The sequence below is a fragment of the Sporisorium graminicola genome, chromosome SGRAM_7 (genome assembly GCF_005498985.1).
Source record: "Sporisorium graminicola strain CBS 10092 chromosome SGRAM_7, whole genome shotgun sequence".
NCBI lineage: Eukaryota > Fungi > Basidiomycota > Ustilaginomycetes > Ustilaginales > Ustilaginaceae > Sporisorium > Sporisorium graminicola.
In genome coordinates, this window is record NC_043737.1 from 695865 (window position 1) to 715064 (window position 19200).

Sequence of the window (19200 nt, forward strand, 5' to 3'; positions counted from 1 at the left end):
GGGTTCTCTGGGCTCCAGCTGCCGTTTGTCTCGAGACTCTTATCGCCTAATCACTCTCCTCGACTTGAACTTTTCTGTTTGCTCGCAGCGTGCCATTCCATCCAACATTGTGCCATATTCCAAGCTTGGTCGTGCGACTTTCCTATATGCCTCATCCCAACCAGAGTGCTGAATGCTGCTACTGTTATTTTGGCGAGCTTCGAGGTTGCGTGAAGTGCAAGCATGTGTTACGGGTGGCGAGCATGAAAATCCGGAACGAGCAACGACGTCACCTTGATAGATGCCGAAAAAAGCTTTATTGCTTTTTTGTTTTATAAAATGAGTGGCTTGCTGCAGGTCGAAAATTACTCCGCGGCAACTCGGTTTGACAGGAATTTCTGTTTCCGCCCGTGCCGACCATGAAAGCATTGTATCTTTTGACTCCGAAGTCCGTTCTAGTTCGTGAGGCCAGTGGTTTGTAGCTACTGTATCTGGGTTCAAGGACAAGCAAAGTCAAGGTTGCAACCAGCGAGTGCCCAAATGAAGAAAAGGAGAGAGAAACTCCTCTTGAGCCACGCGCGCAACCGCAGGCAAAGCCGTTGCCGACAATCCGACCATGGCAGAAGTTTGAGGCTCGGCTATGTTCATTTGCACTTATCGGCCCACGGCACATACCTTGCGGGGTAAGAGAGAGTCGAAACCAACCACTGTGATTGGAAGACGTTGCAGAGCGCGGAGAGAGAGATATCGTCTCGGTGACACCCTTCTGCGGTCCCCCACCCCACGCACAAGTGTCACTGATAAAGACCTAGCAACCGCTGCAGCGAGATCAGACGTTCCTGCTTTACAGCAAAGTCCACGAGGGATTCTTCTTCCAAAACAGACATAAAGAGGAGCTCTCTGCTTGCCTCCCTTCGACTACAACCCCCATCCATCCTCCTCTTGACCTCCTTCCAACCAGCGGTCACACCCCTGGACACACCCCCTTCCCTCTTTTCCAAGGCCGCGCACCATGTCCACGACACCGGCGTCAAAGCCAGTCACTGGTGCTCCTGCTGCCGCTGCAAACCTCGCTGCCGAAAAGCGAGCCCAGGCACAGACCCAATCTCTCCACGACTATCGTGCGCACCCGCACTCATCCCCTGCCGTCAGCACTGCCAACAGGGCACACACCGCCGCCGCCTCTCCCACCCTCGCTGCCCCACTCAACACGATCGAAACCAAGCACTTCTCCACTCTCGCACTTATCGGACTATGCTACTGCATCCTCAACTCGTGGACCGCCGCGTCGGCGTCCATGTCGATCGCCCTCGTCTCCGGTGGTCCATCGGTAACGCTTTGGGGGATGGTGGTCGCGTTTGTCGGCGTCATGGCGTGTGCCTTGTCCATGGCTGAGATCTGCCACGTCTATCCGACCACGGGTGGCCAGTATCACTGGTCCTTCTGCCTTTCTCCTCCGAGGTATCGCTACGCTATCGCCTACTTTACCGGGTGGATTGCCGTCGCTGGATGGGTCGCTCTGACTGCAACCGCTTCGTCGCTGGCCGGTCAGTTTATCGTTGGCATCATCGCGCTACTGCACGAGAACTACGAACAGAAAACGTGGCATATCTTTTTGGTGTATGTCGTGTTTTCCATCGGTGCCTGGCTGATCAACGCTTTCGGCGTCCGCATCCTGGACAGCTTGAACCGGGTCGCGATGATCTGGTCGCTCGTAGGCGCGGTGGTGATCATGATCACTTGTCTGGCTCGTGCATCGCCGGACTACCAGGATGCCAAGTTCGTGTTTGGCAAGTTTGTCAACGAGACCGGCTGGAACAACGGTGTAGCGTGGATCTTGGGTCTTTTGCAAGCGGCCTTCTCGCTGATTGGAAGCGACGGCGCCACGCACATGGTGGATGAAATCGACCGTCCCAGCATCAACGCCCCGCGCGCCATGATCCTCGCCGTCGCCATCGGTGCTGGGTCGACATTTATCGTGCTCATGGTCTTCCTGTTCGTGCTCAAGGACTTGGAGGGCGTCACGTCGAGCTCGGCCGGTGCTCTACTCGAAATCATCTACCAAGCCGTGGGCAACCGAGCCGGTGCGGTGTGTCTGCTCATGTTCCCCGTCCTCTCGATGGCGTTCACTGCGACAGCACTCCTAACCACCAGTTCGAGGATGTCTCAAGCGTTCGCAAGGGACAAAGGCCTCCCCTTCTCCGGCGTACTTTCGCGCATCTCGCCGCGCAGCCAAGTGCCCATACCCGCTCTCATTTTCACCACCATCTGGGTCATCATCTTCGGGTGTGTCTACCTCGGCTCCTCGTCCGCCCTCAACGCCATTCTGTCATCCTCTGTCGTCTTGCTGCAGTTTTCGTACATCATCCCCATCGCCCTGCTGCTCGTGAGGGGGAGGAAGGTCCTCAACGACGCGACGCCCGAAAAACGACACTTCAATCTCGGCCCGCGTCTGGGGCCCTTGATCAACATCTTTGCAATCCTGTTCGTTCTGTTTACCAACGTCTTCTTCCTCTTCCCCCCGGAACTGCCGGTGACCGGCCCCAACATGAACTACACCATCGTCGTGATTGCCGTCGTGGCCATCATGAGCTTGGTCGCGTGGTTCGTACAGGGCAGGAAGGAGTTCAAAGGCCCGCTGGATATGGATGAGATCCTGTTCAGAACCAGGGGCTTTGCGAGGTTTGACGCAGAAGATGCGTCCGCTGCCCAGGTGGCCAACGAGAAGGAGCTTTCTTAAACATGTAAAGGTCTCTGGTATCTGCTACCTTGTACAGTCTAGATTTCGTTCCGCACAATAGATAAAGCTTCTGTCGACCTCCAACGATGTCCAATGTTCGAGCGAGTACCCAAACTGTAAGAGTGCTGCTGCTGCGGTTGCAGCCAGGTCAGATTGAAGAATAGAGGCGTTGTCCGAAGCTTCCGGGCCTGGCAAGCCACTGAGATCTCCGGTGCGGATGATATATCACACCCATGTACGGGCACCGCCAAACAGATGTCTCTCACGACATGAGCATCTGGTCGTCACTGACTCAGGTTCGAAGGGTGACACTCGGCCAGCACTCTTCTTACTTGCTTCCACGAACGTTGATCCATCGATCGACCGAGAAGACAGGCGCTTGGCAGGCAGCAGAGCCTCAGATTCCACACCTTCGCTTCATCATAGAGGACCACAGCTGCCAAGCAGGGTTAGCAAATGACTGTTCGATTGACGTACGACACTGTACAAATACAAGGCTTAGACATCTTCTCTCGCGCTCTCTCAATCCTTTTCCTTTTCTCGACTTGTGCCTATCACCTTTCCAAGTCCCTTAGGCCTTGCGACTAGCCGACTTCTTGACCGGCCTGCTACTCGCCATATCAACATCCATGGAATTCGGACTCGCCATCGACGTCGACGGTTTCCTCTTCTTCCCACCTCCCGCACCGCTCTTCCACGCCCCAATTGTCTCCAAGGGGCTGTTCGTACTGTTGGAGCTGGTACCCGAGTTAGTCCCCGACGCCACTTCTTGCGCGTAGATGCCCGGTGCATCGTTGGCACCTGCTCCATGCAGGAACGCAGCCGTTGTGGCGGGCGAGAACGCAAACGAAGGACTCTCGCCAAATGCGGTATTGGCCGAAGGACTGGTGACGCCTCCACCGGGCGCTTGCGAGGTATCGACAAACTGACTTAGGAACGAATCGACGTCAAAGTCGGAATCGAGACCCGGGTTGGAGCCCGCAACTGCGCCCGCAGCCGCACCAGTGCTCGACGAGGGAGGCGTGGCGCCCGTAGGCCCGCCGAACTGCGCCGATGCTGCGCTTGCACCGCTAGCATCGCCAAAGTTGGTTGGACCGCCAAGCGTCGAACCCGACTCGGAATATGCATTCTGCCAGGGCACCGCCACACTCGAACTCGCTGCTGCTGGCTGACCAGTGATATTCTGCAGCATGTTTGGGTTGGTCTGCAACCCCTCGATGAGTGAGTTGATGCTGTTCTGCACCTGATCGACGTCGGTCGAGGTATTCTGCAGATCGCGCGTGGCCCTGGACAAGGAAAGTGCCAGCTGCTGGGAGTTGTTGCTGTTGCTGCTGCTGCTGGGATCGTCGTTGGCGCCGTCAAACAAGCTGGCTGTTGATTGGCCTTTGCTGGGCGATGTGACGCTGTGGTTGCTCGGGGCAGCGGCATTGAAGTTCTGTCGAGCAGGCGACTGCACAAGTGCCTGGGAGATGCCCGCAATGCGAGCGATAGCATCGGCATCCAGACCCAGGCCGTTGCCTGAGCCCGAGCCTGAGCTCGAGCTGCCCGAACCCGGGGCCGTAGCGTTGCTGCTACCGGAATCGTTGTTCGGGAAAGCTGAGAAGCGAGACGAAAAGTCGTCTGGCTGCGCGTTGCTCGCACTACCAAAGTAGTCTCCGCTGTTGTCACTGGCTCCGCCGCCACCTCCACCACCGGCACTGGCAAGAGCCTGCTGGAGAGCAGCCACCATGTGCGGATCCAGCTTGAGACCTCCTCCCGACGCAGGCCCGGTCGACTTGGATCCTTGATTAGCCAAGCTGGCACCGAAAAGACTGGCGAGCCACGCATTGCCCTCGCCAGACGCAAGCGCATTGAGCACCTGATTGCTGGCCTGGGAGGACAATCTTCTCGAGCCGCCGGGAGTCGAGACAGCTTCGGACAGTTGCCTTCCGAAATCAGCGGCACTGGAGCTGCTGGGTGGCGAGCCAATCTGAGTAAATCTCGAACCGCCGTTGTTTGCAGAAGGACTCTGGCCTTTGGGAGAGTCAGGATTGCTGGCGTCCTGGAAGCGCAAATGCGAGGGCATCTCCTCGACCTCTTCCTGATCCATGGGCAAATCCAACCCCTCGAGACCTCGCAGAGTGGACGACGAAGCATTGCCGTCTTCGATCATCAGACGACTCTTGTTGCGCTGCTGCTGTTGCGGACGAACACCGACCCTCCTTCCACCACGACCCTTGCCCGACACCTTTTTGCCCGGAACCGGCGTCTCTGGATCATCCTGGTTGCCAAAGACGCCGGCAAGGAATCGGAGGATCTTGTTAATGGTCTCCTGTTGACGCTTGGCACGCTGCCTTGATTCGACGGCTTCCTGCCAGAGATTCTGGTTGGAGTTCTGAAGATGGCGCAGGTCAGCGCTAATGCTTGTTTGTGCGTTCTTGATGGCGTTGATGGCGTTGAGCACACTGGCGAGTTGGAGGGCACCATCGCTGTTGGAGTCGACACCGACGGCGTTGGCGCCGAAATCTGTGCGCATGAGAGCACCAGTATGCATGAGCTCCTGTCCCGTTGTGGTGTTGGGTTCGCGGTCAGGGTGCGTGTCCTTGTCGTCGCGTGGGCCCTTCTTGCGTTGGACCTTGGAGAGCCAATCGGGGTGATCCCGGTGGAAGTGAGGATTGGAGAACTCCCACAACTCGCTTTCCTGAGGAGAATCGTGCTTGAGCGCACCCTGCTGGAGGTGCGGCACCTTGTGGAAGCCGTACATGTTGAGTTGGCGTACAAAAGACGAGAAGCGGTTGTGCTTGAAGAAGCGAGGAAGTACCTCGTCGCCGAAGCGGACGTGGTTGGGGACAAAGAAGGAGGCGCCGTCGGGCGACCAGCGGATAAGCTCGTCGGTGTTTGGGTCATCGACCATGCTTCGAAGCTTGTTGAGGAAGGCGGGATTGTTCTTGTTGGTGGGGATGGCACGCAAGTTGTCTGAGGATGCAAAGCCGGAGCTAGGGCCAGCAGTGCTGGAAGCAGCGGCGGCAGTGGGTGGGAGCGTGCCCATACCGGGAACAACAGGAGCCATTTTGGCGTCGGTGGACGGTGGTGCTGAAGCGGATGCCGAAGCGGATGCAGATGCAGTGCTGGTCGGAGTCGGGGTGGAAGTAGCGACCGCGGGAGCTGAAGCGACGTCGGTAGGGTTGACCGCAGGAGAGGGGGTGGGCGGCGAGGTCTTGGCTGCTTGGAAAGGCTGGGGCGGGTTAGAAGGTGGACGGAATGGCTGAGGAGCGGAGCTGAACGAGGTGGCGGGTGCGAGATTTTGAAGCTGATCGAGACTATATTGCGGCACGTCGCCGAGGAGGGGGTGATTGTGTGGAAGAGTGGCCGATACTGCAGGGCTAACGGTCTTGAGCATGCCGGCAACATCCGAAGCAGCAAGGCTGACAGCGGGATGAGAGATGGTGGGAACAGCCATGTCTACGTCTTCTGCGGTCGGATCCGAAACAGTTGCTGGATGTCTTGTAGAGGATGTACTGGGCGATGAGGACGCTGTTGTGGTGGTGGATGGAGGATCTGCCCTGACGGGCTCCAAAGATGGTTGCGCAAGAGTGGGAGTGCCTGCAGCAGAAGAAGTGGATGCCGATGGTGAGGACGAAGCGATAGGTTGTGGCGTCGATGTGGGAGTAGCGGCGGATGTTGATGCGGATGGAGGTGGTAGTTGGTGTGATGGACTTGGTTGTGGCCGTTTGGGAGTAGAAGGGGCTGGGGATGTCGAGGTCGGCATGGTCCCGTCTGCCTGAAGAAGCGAGGTGATTGGACGGCTTATATGTATCGATCGACGCACCAGCAGCTGCTGCTTGGAAGATGATGCGCGCGATGATGATCGATGGAAAGCGGGAAAGTGGATGAGAGGCAAGAGGCAACGAGACGACGAAAAACCTCCAATGTGCACCGCTCACTGCCAAAGCCAAAAGAAAAACTCAGGCGACCGAGCGTCATACAGTGCAGCGACTAGGCCACCGAAAGAGAAAAAAATGCAAAAAAAAAACGAACCCTTTTTTCTGTTGGAGATGAATTAACTTTTTGAACGATTTTGTGAGCAGCAATTTTGGTCTCGTAGTGAATCGTAGTACCATACAGAAAGAACACCTAGGAAATTGACGAGGTTTCGTACAGAAAGTTCGTGATTAACAGCTAAGCCTAGTCGAAAAAGTCCAGGCCAATGAGACTAGGTACTGATTGCACTTTGGATATGTAGATTGATTGAAAAGTCAATTGTTCCTCCAACTTTGATCACTCAAACCCGACTTCTACTAGCTGCTGAATTCTGTATGAAATGACAAAAGAACAGGGGACGAATTCATTGTTGTTTCGGGGAATAATGACCACAATGTTGGATCATGGCGACAAGCATCGAAAATTAAAACCTGCCTTTCACCTGTCCCTCCAAGGTACTGTTAGCCGTCTTTCGCTTGGTCTATTATGTTCCAGCTGCACTCCCTTAGGCGACGAATGCATACATGCTGCTTCTTACAGAGCCGGGGGTCCAAGGTCAGACCTCGATTCTACGTTCAATGATATATCTCACAATCATTTTGAGGCGAATTAGTTTCGGGACCAAAAACGTACTTCAACAAATGTGAAGCTGTTTTTGTTATCTTTCGCTACCTTGGTATCTCCAAAAGAAAGAAATCATAATTGGCTCGATTCTGTCACAAAGTCATCCATTACCTTCTTTTTGACGCCCTCAAATCTTCTCAAAAAGCTGAAGACGTACAATCCAAGTTCCAGGACTTTACAGCGTCGAAAAACTTTGATATTAAAGCATTGAGATCAACCAAGTGGAATATAACCGGACACCCCTGGAATGGAAATATCCGAGGGTGGAAAGTAATCAGCAATCCTTTTTTTGGTCACCTCAACAGAACGAAGCAGCTTGCCAGTTTCAACGCACTCGTGTCTTCCTGCGATCAGCGAGGCCGGCCAGGGCCTGCACGAGAAGCCATGTCTTTTCCTCCATCACGTTGCATGACAATAGGTGTTCACTCCGCAGAAGACTCACGGCTCCTGCTCACTCGTACGTCTGAATAGAGGCAGCGGCTTCGCTGACGGACGGTGACCAAATCGCTCGACTCTGAAAGATCGTCAGTCAACACACGTCGGTCACAGGTTCAGATCTAACATTCAAGGGGGCGAATGATGAGCACGGTGACTTCAGGTTCCCAGAAGTTTCGAGGCGGGGGTTCCAAGCTGATCAACGCTACACCACATCACCCTCAAGGCGGTTGACCTGTTTGTCCATGTCGTTCTCGACTCGACGAGCATACGAGTCGCCAGATAGCTTCGGCGGATGGAGATCAAGCTCGCCTTGCTTACCGATCGTATGCGGTACCGACTGACAACCCGAAACGCGCATTGCAGTGGGCACTCTCAGGTACGAGACTAGGTTGGAAACTGAGGCGGCTTGTTGCGAATGCAACGACGATGCAAGCGCAGCAAGGGTGCCCGTCCATTCCCGGTTCTCGCCCTTCGAGAAGAGCAAACACTAAGCTCCGCATTTGCGGAGCCAGATTCGAGCGTAGTCAACAGCTTCTACCAAGAACAACTTCCGCCTCATCGTGATCGACTTAGGTCGTGCACTGGGTCGACATGAGGCAGTAGCAGAAGCAACGTCCCCCCAGTTCCAGCATCATGTTTCGTGTAACGTTACATGGCTTGACTCGCAACCGAGGAAGAGCAGGTCGAATCCTGGTCGCGAGCAGACGGTGTGAGACCTTTAAACGCCAGTAAGGAATCTACACACGCTTATACTCACGCCTAATTGTTTCGTAAAACATTCATTACAACGACTGAACAAGATCGTCAAAACTGGAAAGGAGGAGGAACTACGAGAATCTAGGAAGCATGGATGCACTTAGTACTGCATGAGCTTAGCCTCGAGCTCGATGGGGCTGACGAGGGTCTGGCCCTCGAAGACCTTGACGACGTGCTCAGCCTTGGCGGCAACGTCCTCGCCGGTCATCTTGTACTTCTTGAAGAGCTCCTTTGCGGGAGCAGAAGCACCGAAGGTGTTGATACCGTGCTGGGCGTGCGAGTACTTGGCCCAGCCGAGCGTCGAGTAGACCTCGACGGAGAGGATGGGCTTGCCCGAGGGCAGAACCGAGAGACGGTACTCGACGGGCTGAGCATCAAAGACCGAGAAGCACGGGATCGAGACGATACGGGCCTTGATGCCCTTCTCGCCGAGCTTGGCAGCAGCTTCATTGCAGAGGGCAACCTCGGAACCGGTGGCAACGAGGGTGATGTCGGCCGACTCGTTCTCGACGAGAACGTAACCACCCTTGGAGGCCTTCTCGATGGAGCTGCCCTCGAGCTGGGGCAGGTTCTGACGGGTAAGGGCGAGCACCGAGGGGGTGGACTTGCTCTCGATGGCAACCAGGTAGGCAGCCGAGGTCTCGTTACCGTCAGCAGGGCGCCAGAACATGAGGTTGGGAATGGCACGGAGAGCGATGGCAGTCTCGATAGGCTGGTGGGTGGGGCCGTCCTCACCGAGACCGATCGAGTCGTGGGTGGCAACCCAGATGACGCGGTGTTGCGACAGGGCCGACAGACGAACGGCACCAATGGCGTACGAGACGAAGTTGAGGAAAGTGCCGGCGGTGGGGATATGCATGCCGTAAGCGGCAAGACCGTTCATGATGGCGCCCATGGCGTGCTCACGAACACCGTATCGGATGTACTTGCCCGAGTAGTCACCGAGCTGGGTGGCAGGGGCCTGGAAGTCGACGGCGTTGCCCCATCGGGTCAGGTTGGAGCCAGTCAAGTCGGCGGAGCCACCGAGGAGCTCCGGAACGGCGTCAGCGATCTTGCCGAGCACCGTCTCGGAGAGCTTTCTCGAGGCGACAGCGGCATCGCTGGGCTGGTAGACGGGGAGGGCCTTCTCCCAGCCCTCGGGAAGCTTGTTGGCGATACGACGGGCGATCTCGGCGTGCTCGTTGGGGTACTTCTCGCCGTAAGCCTGGAAGAGCTCGGTCCACTCCTTGTCAGCCTTGGCACCACGGTCAGCAATATCCTTGTAAGCGGCGTAGACATCGTCGGGAACGACAAAGCTCTGCTTGGGGTCCATGCCGAACTTGGCCTTGACGCCCTCGATGTCGTCGGCCTTGAGGGGGGCGCCGTGGGTGGCGGCGAGACCCTGCTGCTTGGAGCCGAAACCGATGGTGGTCTTTACGCGGATGAGCGAGGGCTTGTCGGTGACCTTCTTGGCCTCGGCGATGGCCTTGTAGAGGCCCTCAAGGTCCTTGTCGCCGTCGAGGACGTGGGAAACGTGCCAGCCGTACGCGAGGAAGCGCTGCTCGACGTCCTCAGTGAAGGAGCAAGCGGTGTCACCGTCGATCGAGATGGAGTTGTCGTCATAGAGGGCAATGAGGTTTCCGAGCTGGAGGTGACCAGCGAGGGAAGCAGCCTCGGACGAAATACCCTCCTGCAAGCAACCGTCACCGGTGAACATGTAAGTGTGGTTGGTGAAGAGAGGGAAGCCGTCCTTGTTGTAGGTAGCGGCCAAGTTGGCCTGTGCGATGGCGAGACCGACCGAGTTGGCGAAACCCTGACCGAGGGGACCAGTGGTGACCTCGATACCATCGGTGTGGCCGTGCTCGGGGTGGCCAGGTGTCTTGGAGTCGAGCTGACGGAACTGCTTGAGCTGCTCCATGGGCAGATCCTTGTAACCGAGGAGGTGGTTGAGGATGTAGATGAGAGCGCAGGCGTGGCCTGAATTCGTGGGAGAAAAGACGCAGGAGAGATCGAAAGGTCAGCCTGCTTGCCCACCGAAGCTGCGCAACTGATTGCATCGGTTTTCTCGCTTCAGAGCGAGCAGAATACATACCGTTGGATAGAACAAATCGGTCACGGTTGATCCACTTAGAGTGAGCGGGGTTCACGTTGATGAATCTGAATGTAGCGAGAGCCGGTTGCAGCCATTGGCAATGCAAAATCCATGGCATGTTAGTCCTGTGTCCGCTCGATTCGATTATGTTGAACTTCGCAAAGCTCGTAGGGGCCGTCAAAGCAGGGAACTGAGCCATGCCAAGACGGAGGCCGCGAGCCATACCATCGAAGAATCCGATTGCTTTGTCACGAGAACAAAAACTTACCGAGAGAAGAGGGTGTGGGCCATAGGGGCCATGCCCATGGGAGCACCAGGGTGACCCGAGTTGGACTTGGCAACCACATCGGCGGCCAAGACACCTGAAGGAAGGTAAGAATGGCACAACAGCGAAAAAAAGCGTTCTTGTCAGTTGATGCCAGCATTCGCCTAAATTGTTTTCTGGAGCCCGTTCACGTTCGTCGCAGAACAGCAAGAGCAACCAAGTCATTTACACGGAACAAATACTTACGAATGGCGGCGATGGCCTTCTCGTCGCTAGCAGCCTTGGTGAAAGACATGATGGGCTATGTGTGTGTGAGAGTGACGGAATGGAGAGAAGGAAGGGGGATGATGATGGTGATAAGACAGGGGAACGAGTCCGAGCGAAGTGCAAGATTAAGAAGGCCGAGCAGATGAAGACGCACTCAATTTGAGAGGCCGAGCGAGTTGGGGACAGCACAGCACAAGAGCACAGTCCAAGTCAAGAAACAGACATGGCAATCGATTCTGGCCGGCCGTCATCCGTGTGGTGATTGCAGCGCGAATGGTGCGTGCGCTTTGCGTGTGCGTCAGGAATTTCCAGGTGGAGCTGCAGTCATGCAGAGCCAAAAAAAAGATCTATCGAGATCGATCAAGCAAGCAGACATTCCCTTCCAACGCAAGCCACTCTTCCACACTTGCATTCAATCCCACCTGTGCCAGTGCTACTTGACAACATCGGGTGCTGTAGCCCCTAGCAACGACGACAAGAAGCCACTGCAACCTGAACTGTTTTAGCAATTAATTTTGTACACACGGAGCAATGACTGGCGCTGATGATCAACGCCAAAGATGGCTTGAGGGCCTCTTCGGAAGAAACTGGTTGGAAGGTAAAGTCGTTCAACACCAGCAGCAGCACTGCAGCGCAGCAACGCAAAGTGACCAAAAATTCAGCTGTACCGGACCGTCATCTCTTTCGATCGGATTTAAGTGGTGATTTGAAACCGGTGTGACCAGATCGGAATCCAAAATGGTCTTCAAATACAATTTTGATAAGATCGCACCTCCCTTCTTTTCCCGTCACAATCAGCGCGTCGAAGGGCGAGAGACCAGCTTTCAACTAAACGAACCCGAAAAGCTTGCCCAAACTTCCCTCAACGTTTATGCGTCGATGTAAGCCCGAGCGTCGTTCACCGGTCCGGTGCACCGACCATCCTCCAAACCACTTCTTCCTAACCGACAAGCCAAGATTCCCGGTGGCAAAACAGAGATGGCCGAAATCATCATGCCACGGGGATCTACAACAAGGCACACCACATCCATCTGTCTCTCGGTGGCACGGTCGTCAGCCGAGCTTACGATTGGCAGGATATTGACACAAGCTTGTACCAAGCTCTCGGAAATGGCAGCGCTGTAAAAACTTAATTCTTCCCGATGCCTGTCAAAGGTCTCGTCGATCTTTTTTGTTGCTCCTCGGCTCGGTTCAAGGTTTTTGACAACGTCACCGTGCTTTCTGCATTTCGTCAACATGCGCCCAAATTTCCAGGGCTTCTGCCGCCAACAGGAACACCAACATCCGGACCTCGTCCGTTCCATCACTCACAGCTTGACCGCCAGCAGCACCATACGCGGCAATCAAGGCTCTCGAGGTACGGCCGCGTTTACCTTTTTACATGTGGTCTGCCGGACGCAAACCCTTTTTTTGTGAAAGTTCGCCCGGCTGGGCATGCCGCAGCAACGTTTGATTCTGGCGAGAAAATGGGCACGTCGCTATTGCCTTGTTCCCGGTGATCGAGGTTGCTTGATATGCTGACGACACCATCTGTGCTCGTCAGACCATTTGCATCTCATGTGAGCAGTCTTTTTGACCGTTGCAGACGCGTTACTGGAGGTGTATGAAACACAGCATTTCTCGTATGTGCCAAAAAAAGGCCTGATCCACTACCAGGGATTCTCTGCCCACGGATCGGGCTCGCTCCCCAAGGCGCTACCCTCACCAGCACGACGCTGGCTGCGCTCGCTCGAAGGCGATGGCCTTGCACCTGCGCTCAAGTCAAAAATGTTTCGTTCAGAGTGGGACGAGCCGGGCACTGTTCCGAGCGCGCTCGTAAAATCGAATCCTCTTCCCAGCGCCATGCTTGGAGGCGTCAAAGCGTCGATCGGTCCCTCATGGCCAGGCGAGAGTGTCTCGCCAAAGCCCATGCTCGAGCTTGTCGGTAGCGAGTAGGTCGCACTCCTCGTGCCCAATGAGACGTCGTACGACATGTCTGGGCGCGCAACACCCCATCCGCTTTCTGCTGCTGACCACGCCTCATCTCTGAGCACAGTGCCACTGCCTCCAAGCTCAGAGCCTTCAGCCTCGCCGTCTTGAAACCTCTTCGCGAGGTCTTCGGTTGCCGACGGCGACAGGCCGTATTTGATCGGAACTGCATCCTTGCTACTATCAGCGGGCTGAATGTCATCATCGTCATACGAGGCAAAGGTAAGCGAGATGCCTCCATCTGGCACTGCTGGCATTGCCTCTGACCCTGTCGCCGTCGAGAAAGACGACGAGATCGGCTTGCTTGACTCGCTCGCAGGCGGTCCTGCCGGAGAAGCCTCTCTGATAGACTCATCCGCAATTCTTCGACCTTGGTTTTCCGCATTCCCTTCGCGAGATTTGATCGGTGCTACCGGTACTTGCGAGTTGGCCGAAATCGGAAGAGGGGGCAGCGAGCTCTCGAGCTCTTTGACCTGGATACCAGACTCGCGCAGTTCGCGCAGGATTGCCTCAGTGTCGAAGTGTGCGCTCATAGAGCTCGGTCGATCCGCTTCTGGCGTAGCAGCACGACCGGAGCCTTCGTGCGAAGCTCGCACCGCCTCGACACGTGAGACAGATTGCTTTACGATCTCTTCTTGCATCTGCTTGGCTTCCTGTACCTGCGTAGTGACTCTGGATTGAAGCGGGTTCTCTTCGTGCTCAACCCTGGGCGGCAAGTCGTCATCGTCATCCTCGTCGTATTCCGCGCTCCCAGGTGCTGCAGCGGGAATCGCAGTTTTACTGCCAGCCGAGTTGGAAAGTGTCGGGGTGGCAGTCCCACTGCTTGTACTGCTTGCGTCCTTGCGTCGGAAGATCTTGCCAAATCCACCCGTCTTTGTCGAGACAGGCTTGAGCTCGACATCACTTAGCGCTTCATTGCGAACCACTTGCCTCTCCGGAATGGCATCCAGATCTTCGGGCTCGTCAAAGTAGTCTGCAGTTGTTCGGAAGCCAAGCTCGCCCAGCACGAGCGGCATCAAAGGTCGATAACCGAGGTGACCGGGCACCACATGCGTGACGTCGACGTTCTCGATGTCTTGCACCCTTTCCACAGGGTGCAGGCCAGCGATGCTTCGAAGACCACCTGAAGCTGCACGATGCAAATAGCCCAAAATCCAGTCGGTACGCGAGAAGGCACTGACAAATCGTCCGGAAACGACACTTCTCGCCTCTTTCCAGGTCTCGTCCTTTGCAGTGACCGGGGCACCCATGATGTATACATTCTGAACGATGCCGTATGCCTTGATCCTGCTGAGTTCTACGAGAGCGTAAAAGATGACTCTGGCGCCCAGACTGTATCCGACCAGGGTGATCGGACGCACGCCGAGCTGACGCTTTGAGAGGGTGTCTGCAAGGATGAGACCCGCGGCCTGGGCTCGGTCCAAAGCGTTCGACCAGGGGTTGTCGATTAGGTAGCCGAGCTTCGTGAGCCAAAGCGGCCATGCCAATGCTGTCAGCATGGCACCGGCACCAGCTATCGTCAATGCTAATGCCTGCTGAACACCTTGGACGATGGTCTCGTTCCAGAGGAGACCGAGCGCATTTCCCATCTCTTGCATCATGTCAGGCTCCCATAGCACGCTGAAGGCATCGCCCATGACGCTGTCGATGACGCTGAACGGCAATCTGACGTCGTCCTGAGGACCGCTCATAAAGCCGGGGACGGCCACGATGGCATTGACGCGTTTGTTGTTGTGAATAGGTTTGAACTCGAACGTCTTGACGCTGCGCGTGCGGCGACTCATGCCTCGTCCGGCAAGACTCATACCACCCACGGTGCCCGTCGATGTGATGAGGGCAGCACCTCCGACACCGCCGAGGAAACTGCTGGTGCCTCCGATACCGACAGCCCCCAATGCAGCGCCCATCCCTGCACCGATGACGGGTGCGAGAAGACCCGCAGAAAGACCAATGACGAGACCGCCTCCCACAGTAGCTAGACCCATCATGACCATGCGCTTTTTCCGCGCCATGAGCATGCGCTGTTTAATGGCCGACTGATCGCTAAGGCTTTCTACGCCTTCCTCGATCTCGAGCGCGTCTGTGATGCGCTTCTCAAACTGAGTGACGTCCATCCAGGTGAGTGCGAGATAGGAGGCGACGCGCTCGAGCAGCACACGCGATCGAGCATCGTAGACACTGTCTGCTGTGAGGACCAGGAAGAGATCGCAGAGGACGGTCCAGCGCAGATCGAGGGTGATGGTGGCGTCGGCGCTGCTGATGCTAGTAGTGACACCATCGAGCGCCCCGGGTGGAGGCTCGAGAGCTTGTGGTTCTTTGGTGAGGCCGAGCGTGGTTGTGACGGTGCCCGGACCCGATTCGACATCTGGAATCGCTGCCGCGCCGTCGATGGCATCCACGGCATTGGACAGCTGCGAGGCGGTGTTGGGGTCGGCGATCACGGTGGCAGTGGAAGTGGCGGACGCAGGGCGAGAAAAGTTAGATGCCTCGGGGGCTGAGTCTGCCAGGTCTTGCGAGGTTTGCTTTGTAATGTGCTCGCCTGGCGTCGACGATTGCTGTGCGGCGGTCGAATCTTCGAGCTGCATGCCAATGTCGAAGCCTGCATCATCGGTAGAGTTTTGTCTGTTACGCGATGAGGCTTTCACTCCCTCGTTTGCTGACGTTGATGGCTCTCGGCGGCTTGCTCCCAGGTCAGCGTCATCGTCTTGATCGTCAGCATCGTCTTCGTTGCGAGAGAGGTCGTGATGGGCAGAAGAGTCTTCTGCCTTAGTTGATTGCGCGGGTAAAATATCTGCAGTCTCTGAGTCCGAGTCAGCCGCTGATGGCGTTTGCCGGGAACTCGGTGCCTGCTCCTTTGCGAAGGCGTCCATCCGCTCTTGCTGGCGCTGTGATTCAAGCTCTGCCTGCACTTGCTCCTCTTGTTGTTTCTCCCTGAGTGCTTCTGGGTCAAAGTCGGGATTGTCGATGGTCTGGGTGGTGATGAGAGAGGGAGCGAGGTCGGTAGCGAGCACGCCGTGCTCTGCCAAGGATTCAATCATGCGTTGCTCTGAGCTCTCGATTTCCATATGCTGATAGAGACGAGCCATGACTTTGATCTTCCAGCCTTCGATGCTTTGCCTTGCTGGGTCAAGGTTCTTACCCGGGACTCTGCGAATTTGACGGACCATTTCGGAGGCTATCAAGCTGCAAAGACCGACATAGGCGATCTTCTGACCTTCTGAGAGGAGCTGTTTGGTGGTCTTCATCTGGTTGAGCGGGGTAGCGGTGGTATTGTCGCCGTACGGATCGTGGCGATTGCCATCCTGGAAGAGGTAGGAGGTGGCGGCATGGAGTTCCTCGGCCTCCTCATCTTCGTCTAGTCTGAGTTGAGTGTAGCCCTTCTCCTCGTCGCTGTCGGGATCATCATCGTCGTTTTGCTTGTTGACTGGTTTGGACCTCCAGTCGTAGCCTCTGGCATCGTCAATGTCGAGATGTGTCCCCGTCGCATTGGTGGCAGCATTGTGGGAGCGAGAAGCGACTGCGCCCGCGATAGAGGCCGAATTGTCGGTAAGGTACTGGGACCTGGCACCGGAACGCTTATGGTGTGATCCGCTAGCAGAGCGATTGGGCAGGTTGCGGGCTGAGGTTTTCGAGGGAAGCGAGTGAAATCTACGCGGATCGTCTGGGTCCGAATCATTCTCGTCTTCGTCGCCGTACGGAAGGTCAAATGGATTCGAGTAGGCACTGGCAGGTATTGATGTAGATGAAGCGTGCGCGGTTTCAACAGGCATGGACTGCCACTCGTCATCGTCGTCTTCGATGCGTTGGGGTGCCGCCTCCTTAGCGGAAGGTTTCTGTGACGAGCTCATAGCTGTCGAATGGAGGCGACCAGACCATCAAGCTGCCATCGATCGAGCCGTGACAAGAGATGATGGTGTCTCGTCAACGACAAAGCGAAGTGGAGGTGTCCAGCTGCCAAGGGGCGAGTCCGACTGCTATCGGGACTGCCGACGATTGATGTTGGTGGTGACAGTGAGGAAGGTCGCCGAGGAACAGGAGGGTGATAAGCCATTCGAGATTTGGGGGGAGCGAGTGGAGGCAGACGACCAACGTCAGCAAAAGCAAAGAGCAAGTGGCAATGCAAGGTGGCTCGGATCAACCGAAGGGGGTATCAAGCGATTCCCTCTTTTTGGCTAAGGGTCGCCGACGGAAGTCACATTCCACGCCTCTTTGCGACGATAGAGATTTTCAGATCAAATTTGTTAAGCCCCTCACTTTCGCTTCAATCGCCCCCCATTCGACCTCGCTCCTTCTTAGAGCTTGGTCTTGCGTATCGGATGCTGGCAGCGAGACCGACCTTCAAGATGAGCACGGTTCTCAGACCGGAAGTCAGCTGGTCTCTTCTGAACACTGACACATGATATGCCATTCGCCTAGTTGTGGTTGTGTGACTATGTTGGAATAGTAGTATACAGATGTTGGCCGGAAGAACCTGATGCGAAGAGGCGAAGCAGAATGAGGAGCTAGGCAGTCTTGGATGCTTGTGCCTTTCGCTTGGCTTCCTTAGACTTTTCCTTTCGCAGTGCGAGTCCCTTGTGGAGCGCACGCTGTCGTTTGCGTCGGCCCGCACCCCGCTTGCTGCCCATCTTGTTGGTGATGATCTTGTCCTTGCCGTCCACCACCTCCACCAACTTCTTGCGGCTCTGCTCTCGAGCCTTGTCCGTCTTCCTCTCTTTCGCCTTATCACGCTTCTTGAGTCCATTGGAGAGATGTGTCCTCAGCAAAGGCAAGTAAGCGTGCTGAAATGTCGCGAGCTGGGAGGCAGGTACCAACGTGCTGATCTTGACCTTGCCGCTTCCTGACACGCCGTTGGTGGCTCGGAACAGGATGGCGTCTGTGAGACCGGACGAGGAAGAAGGTGCCATGTCGACATCATCATCCTTTGCTGCAGATGCCGGGGCTTTCTTTGAGGTCACATAGACCGAATGCTTTGCTGTGCTCTGTTCGAACAGCTTGGTCAGCTCCATAAGGAACTGCAAGAAGGCGTGCGCGGGAAGTGGCGACAGATGGAGCCTGGTTAGCATGTATGTGCGTCTTATGTGAGTCGTCAACAGGAGAATTCTCCGTTTCTTACCTGCTCGTTGGTTACAGTCATCTTGAGACGATCGAGAATGTTGCTGCTGTACCGCTATACTTTCGAGATGACTCGGGTCTCTCTGTCCGTGACCAGTATGTAGAGTGCGGATGAGTTGAATACCGAGATCCAAAGATAGGTGATTGGGTGGTTGTGTGAAGTCCGACGATCAAGCTAGGTGAAGCGAGCGAGGGAGGCAACATCAACGACGACCGCTTGGCGGGGATTTTACCGTCGCTCACATGGCGAATGCCTGTCTACAAATCGGGTTATTTAGATTTGAATCGGGATATGGCCTCACCTGCGACGTCACGGCGTGTGACATTTGTATGAGAAGAACTGCGCTTTGACTCAGCCAAACCCAATTCATCGACTGAAGCACAGCACAGCGACGTCCACCGATTTTCAGTGACGCCTACCACCATTCCCTTTCCAAAGAGAGGCACCCGAGGGACTTCGAACGCTGTCGTCAACATTCTACGCCAATCGCTGCATGCGCCAGTGTGCGGAATAGTGAACGGACTGGTCGCCCATCGTCCTCCTCTACTTTCACTTGTTCGCACCGACTTTCGGACGTTTCTGACATCTTCCCTCTTCTGCACCGCAGTCAAGGATCAAAGAAGCATGTCGCAACCCGAAACCATCTCAAGCACTCGGCCCGCTAAGCATCCTGCCCTGGCTCGACCTCTTTATGCCTTCGATCTTCCACCAGCACTACACAGCTCTCTTAGGCTCCGCTCCAGAGTAGAAGAGACAGAAGCGTCTCAGCTTCTTGCCCCATCCGCGCCGCAATCACTGCCCACAGCATCTTGTGAATCACCTCACGAATCACTTCAGGACGATGCACTTCAAGCTCGCAACCGTACCCAACTTCGCTTGCCGCCATGTTCTCTCTGTCCTTCCTGTCCGCCTTTCGCATCCGTAACGGCGCAGCGTGCCCACTTCCGATCCGACTGGCATCGATACAATGTGCAGCTCAACTTACAAAACGTCTCACTTTTGGTATCTGAACATGCTTT

General features: G+C 55.8%; 5 protein-coding genes across 5 annotated transcripts; 1 reads left to right on the top strand and 4 right to left on the bottom strand.

The window, feature by feature from the left end:
• Positions 1-991: 991 nt before the first annotated feature.
• On the top strand, positions 992-2719 carry EX895_005698 (uncharacterized protein; the record flags this gene model as incomplete). Its single annotated transcript, XM_029886290.1, has 1 exon — positions 992-2719. One exon carries the CDS (start codon positions 992-994, stop codon positions 2717-2719), a length of 1728 nt encoding a protein of 575 aa, XP_029737521.1.
• Positions 2720-3290: 571 nt separating this feature from the next.
• Positions 3291-6467, bottom strand: EX895_005699 (uncharacterized protein; the record flags this gene model as incomplete). The annotated part of the gene is made up of 1 exon (XM_029886291.1): positions 3291-6467. The coding sequence occupies one exon, from the start codon at positions 6465-6467 to the stop codon at positions 3291-3293; it is 3177 nt and encodes a 1058-aa protein (XP_029737522.1).
• A 2130-nt stretch (positions 6468-8597) lies between these two features.
• Positions 8598-11128, bottom strand: EX895_005700 (uncharacterized protein; the record flags this gene model as incomplete). The annotated part of the gene is made up of 4 exons (XM_029886292.1): positions 8598-10453; positions 10569-10633; positions 10837-10930; positions 11080-11128. 4 exons carry the CDS (start codon positions 11126-11128, stop codon positions 8598-8600), a joined length of 2064 nt encoding a protein of 687 aa, XP_029737523.1.
• A 4581-nt stretch (positions 11129-15709) lies between these two features.
• On the bottom strand, positions 15710-16916 carry EX895_005701 (uncharacterized protein; the record flags this gene model as incomplete). The annotated part of the gene is made up of 2 exons (XM_029886293.1): positions 15710-15772; positions 15978-16916. 2 exons carry the CDS (start codon positions 16914-16916, stop codon positions 15710-15712), a joined length of 1002 nt encoding a protein of 333 aa, XP_029737524.1.
• A 654-nt stretch (positions 16917-17570) lies between these two features.
• On the bottom strand, positions 17571-18131 carry EX895_005702 (uncharacterized protein; the record flags this gene model as incomplete). The annotated part of the gene is made up of 1 exon (XM_029886294.1): positions 17571-18131. The coding sequence occupies one exon, from the start codon at positions 18129-18131 to the stop codon at positions 17571-17573; it is 561 nt and encodes a 186-aa protein (XP_029737525.1).
• Between the last annotated feature and the right edge of the window lie 1069 nt (positions 18132-19200).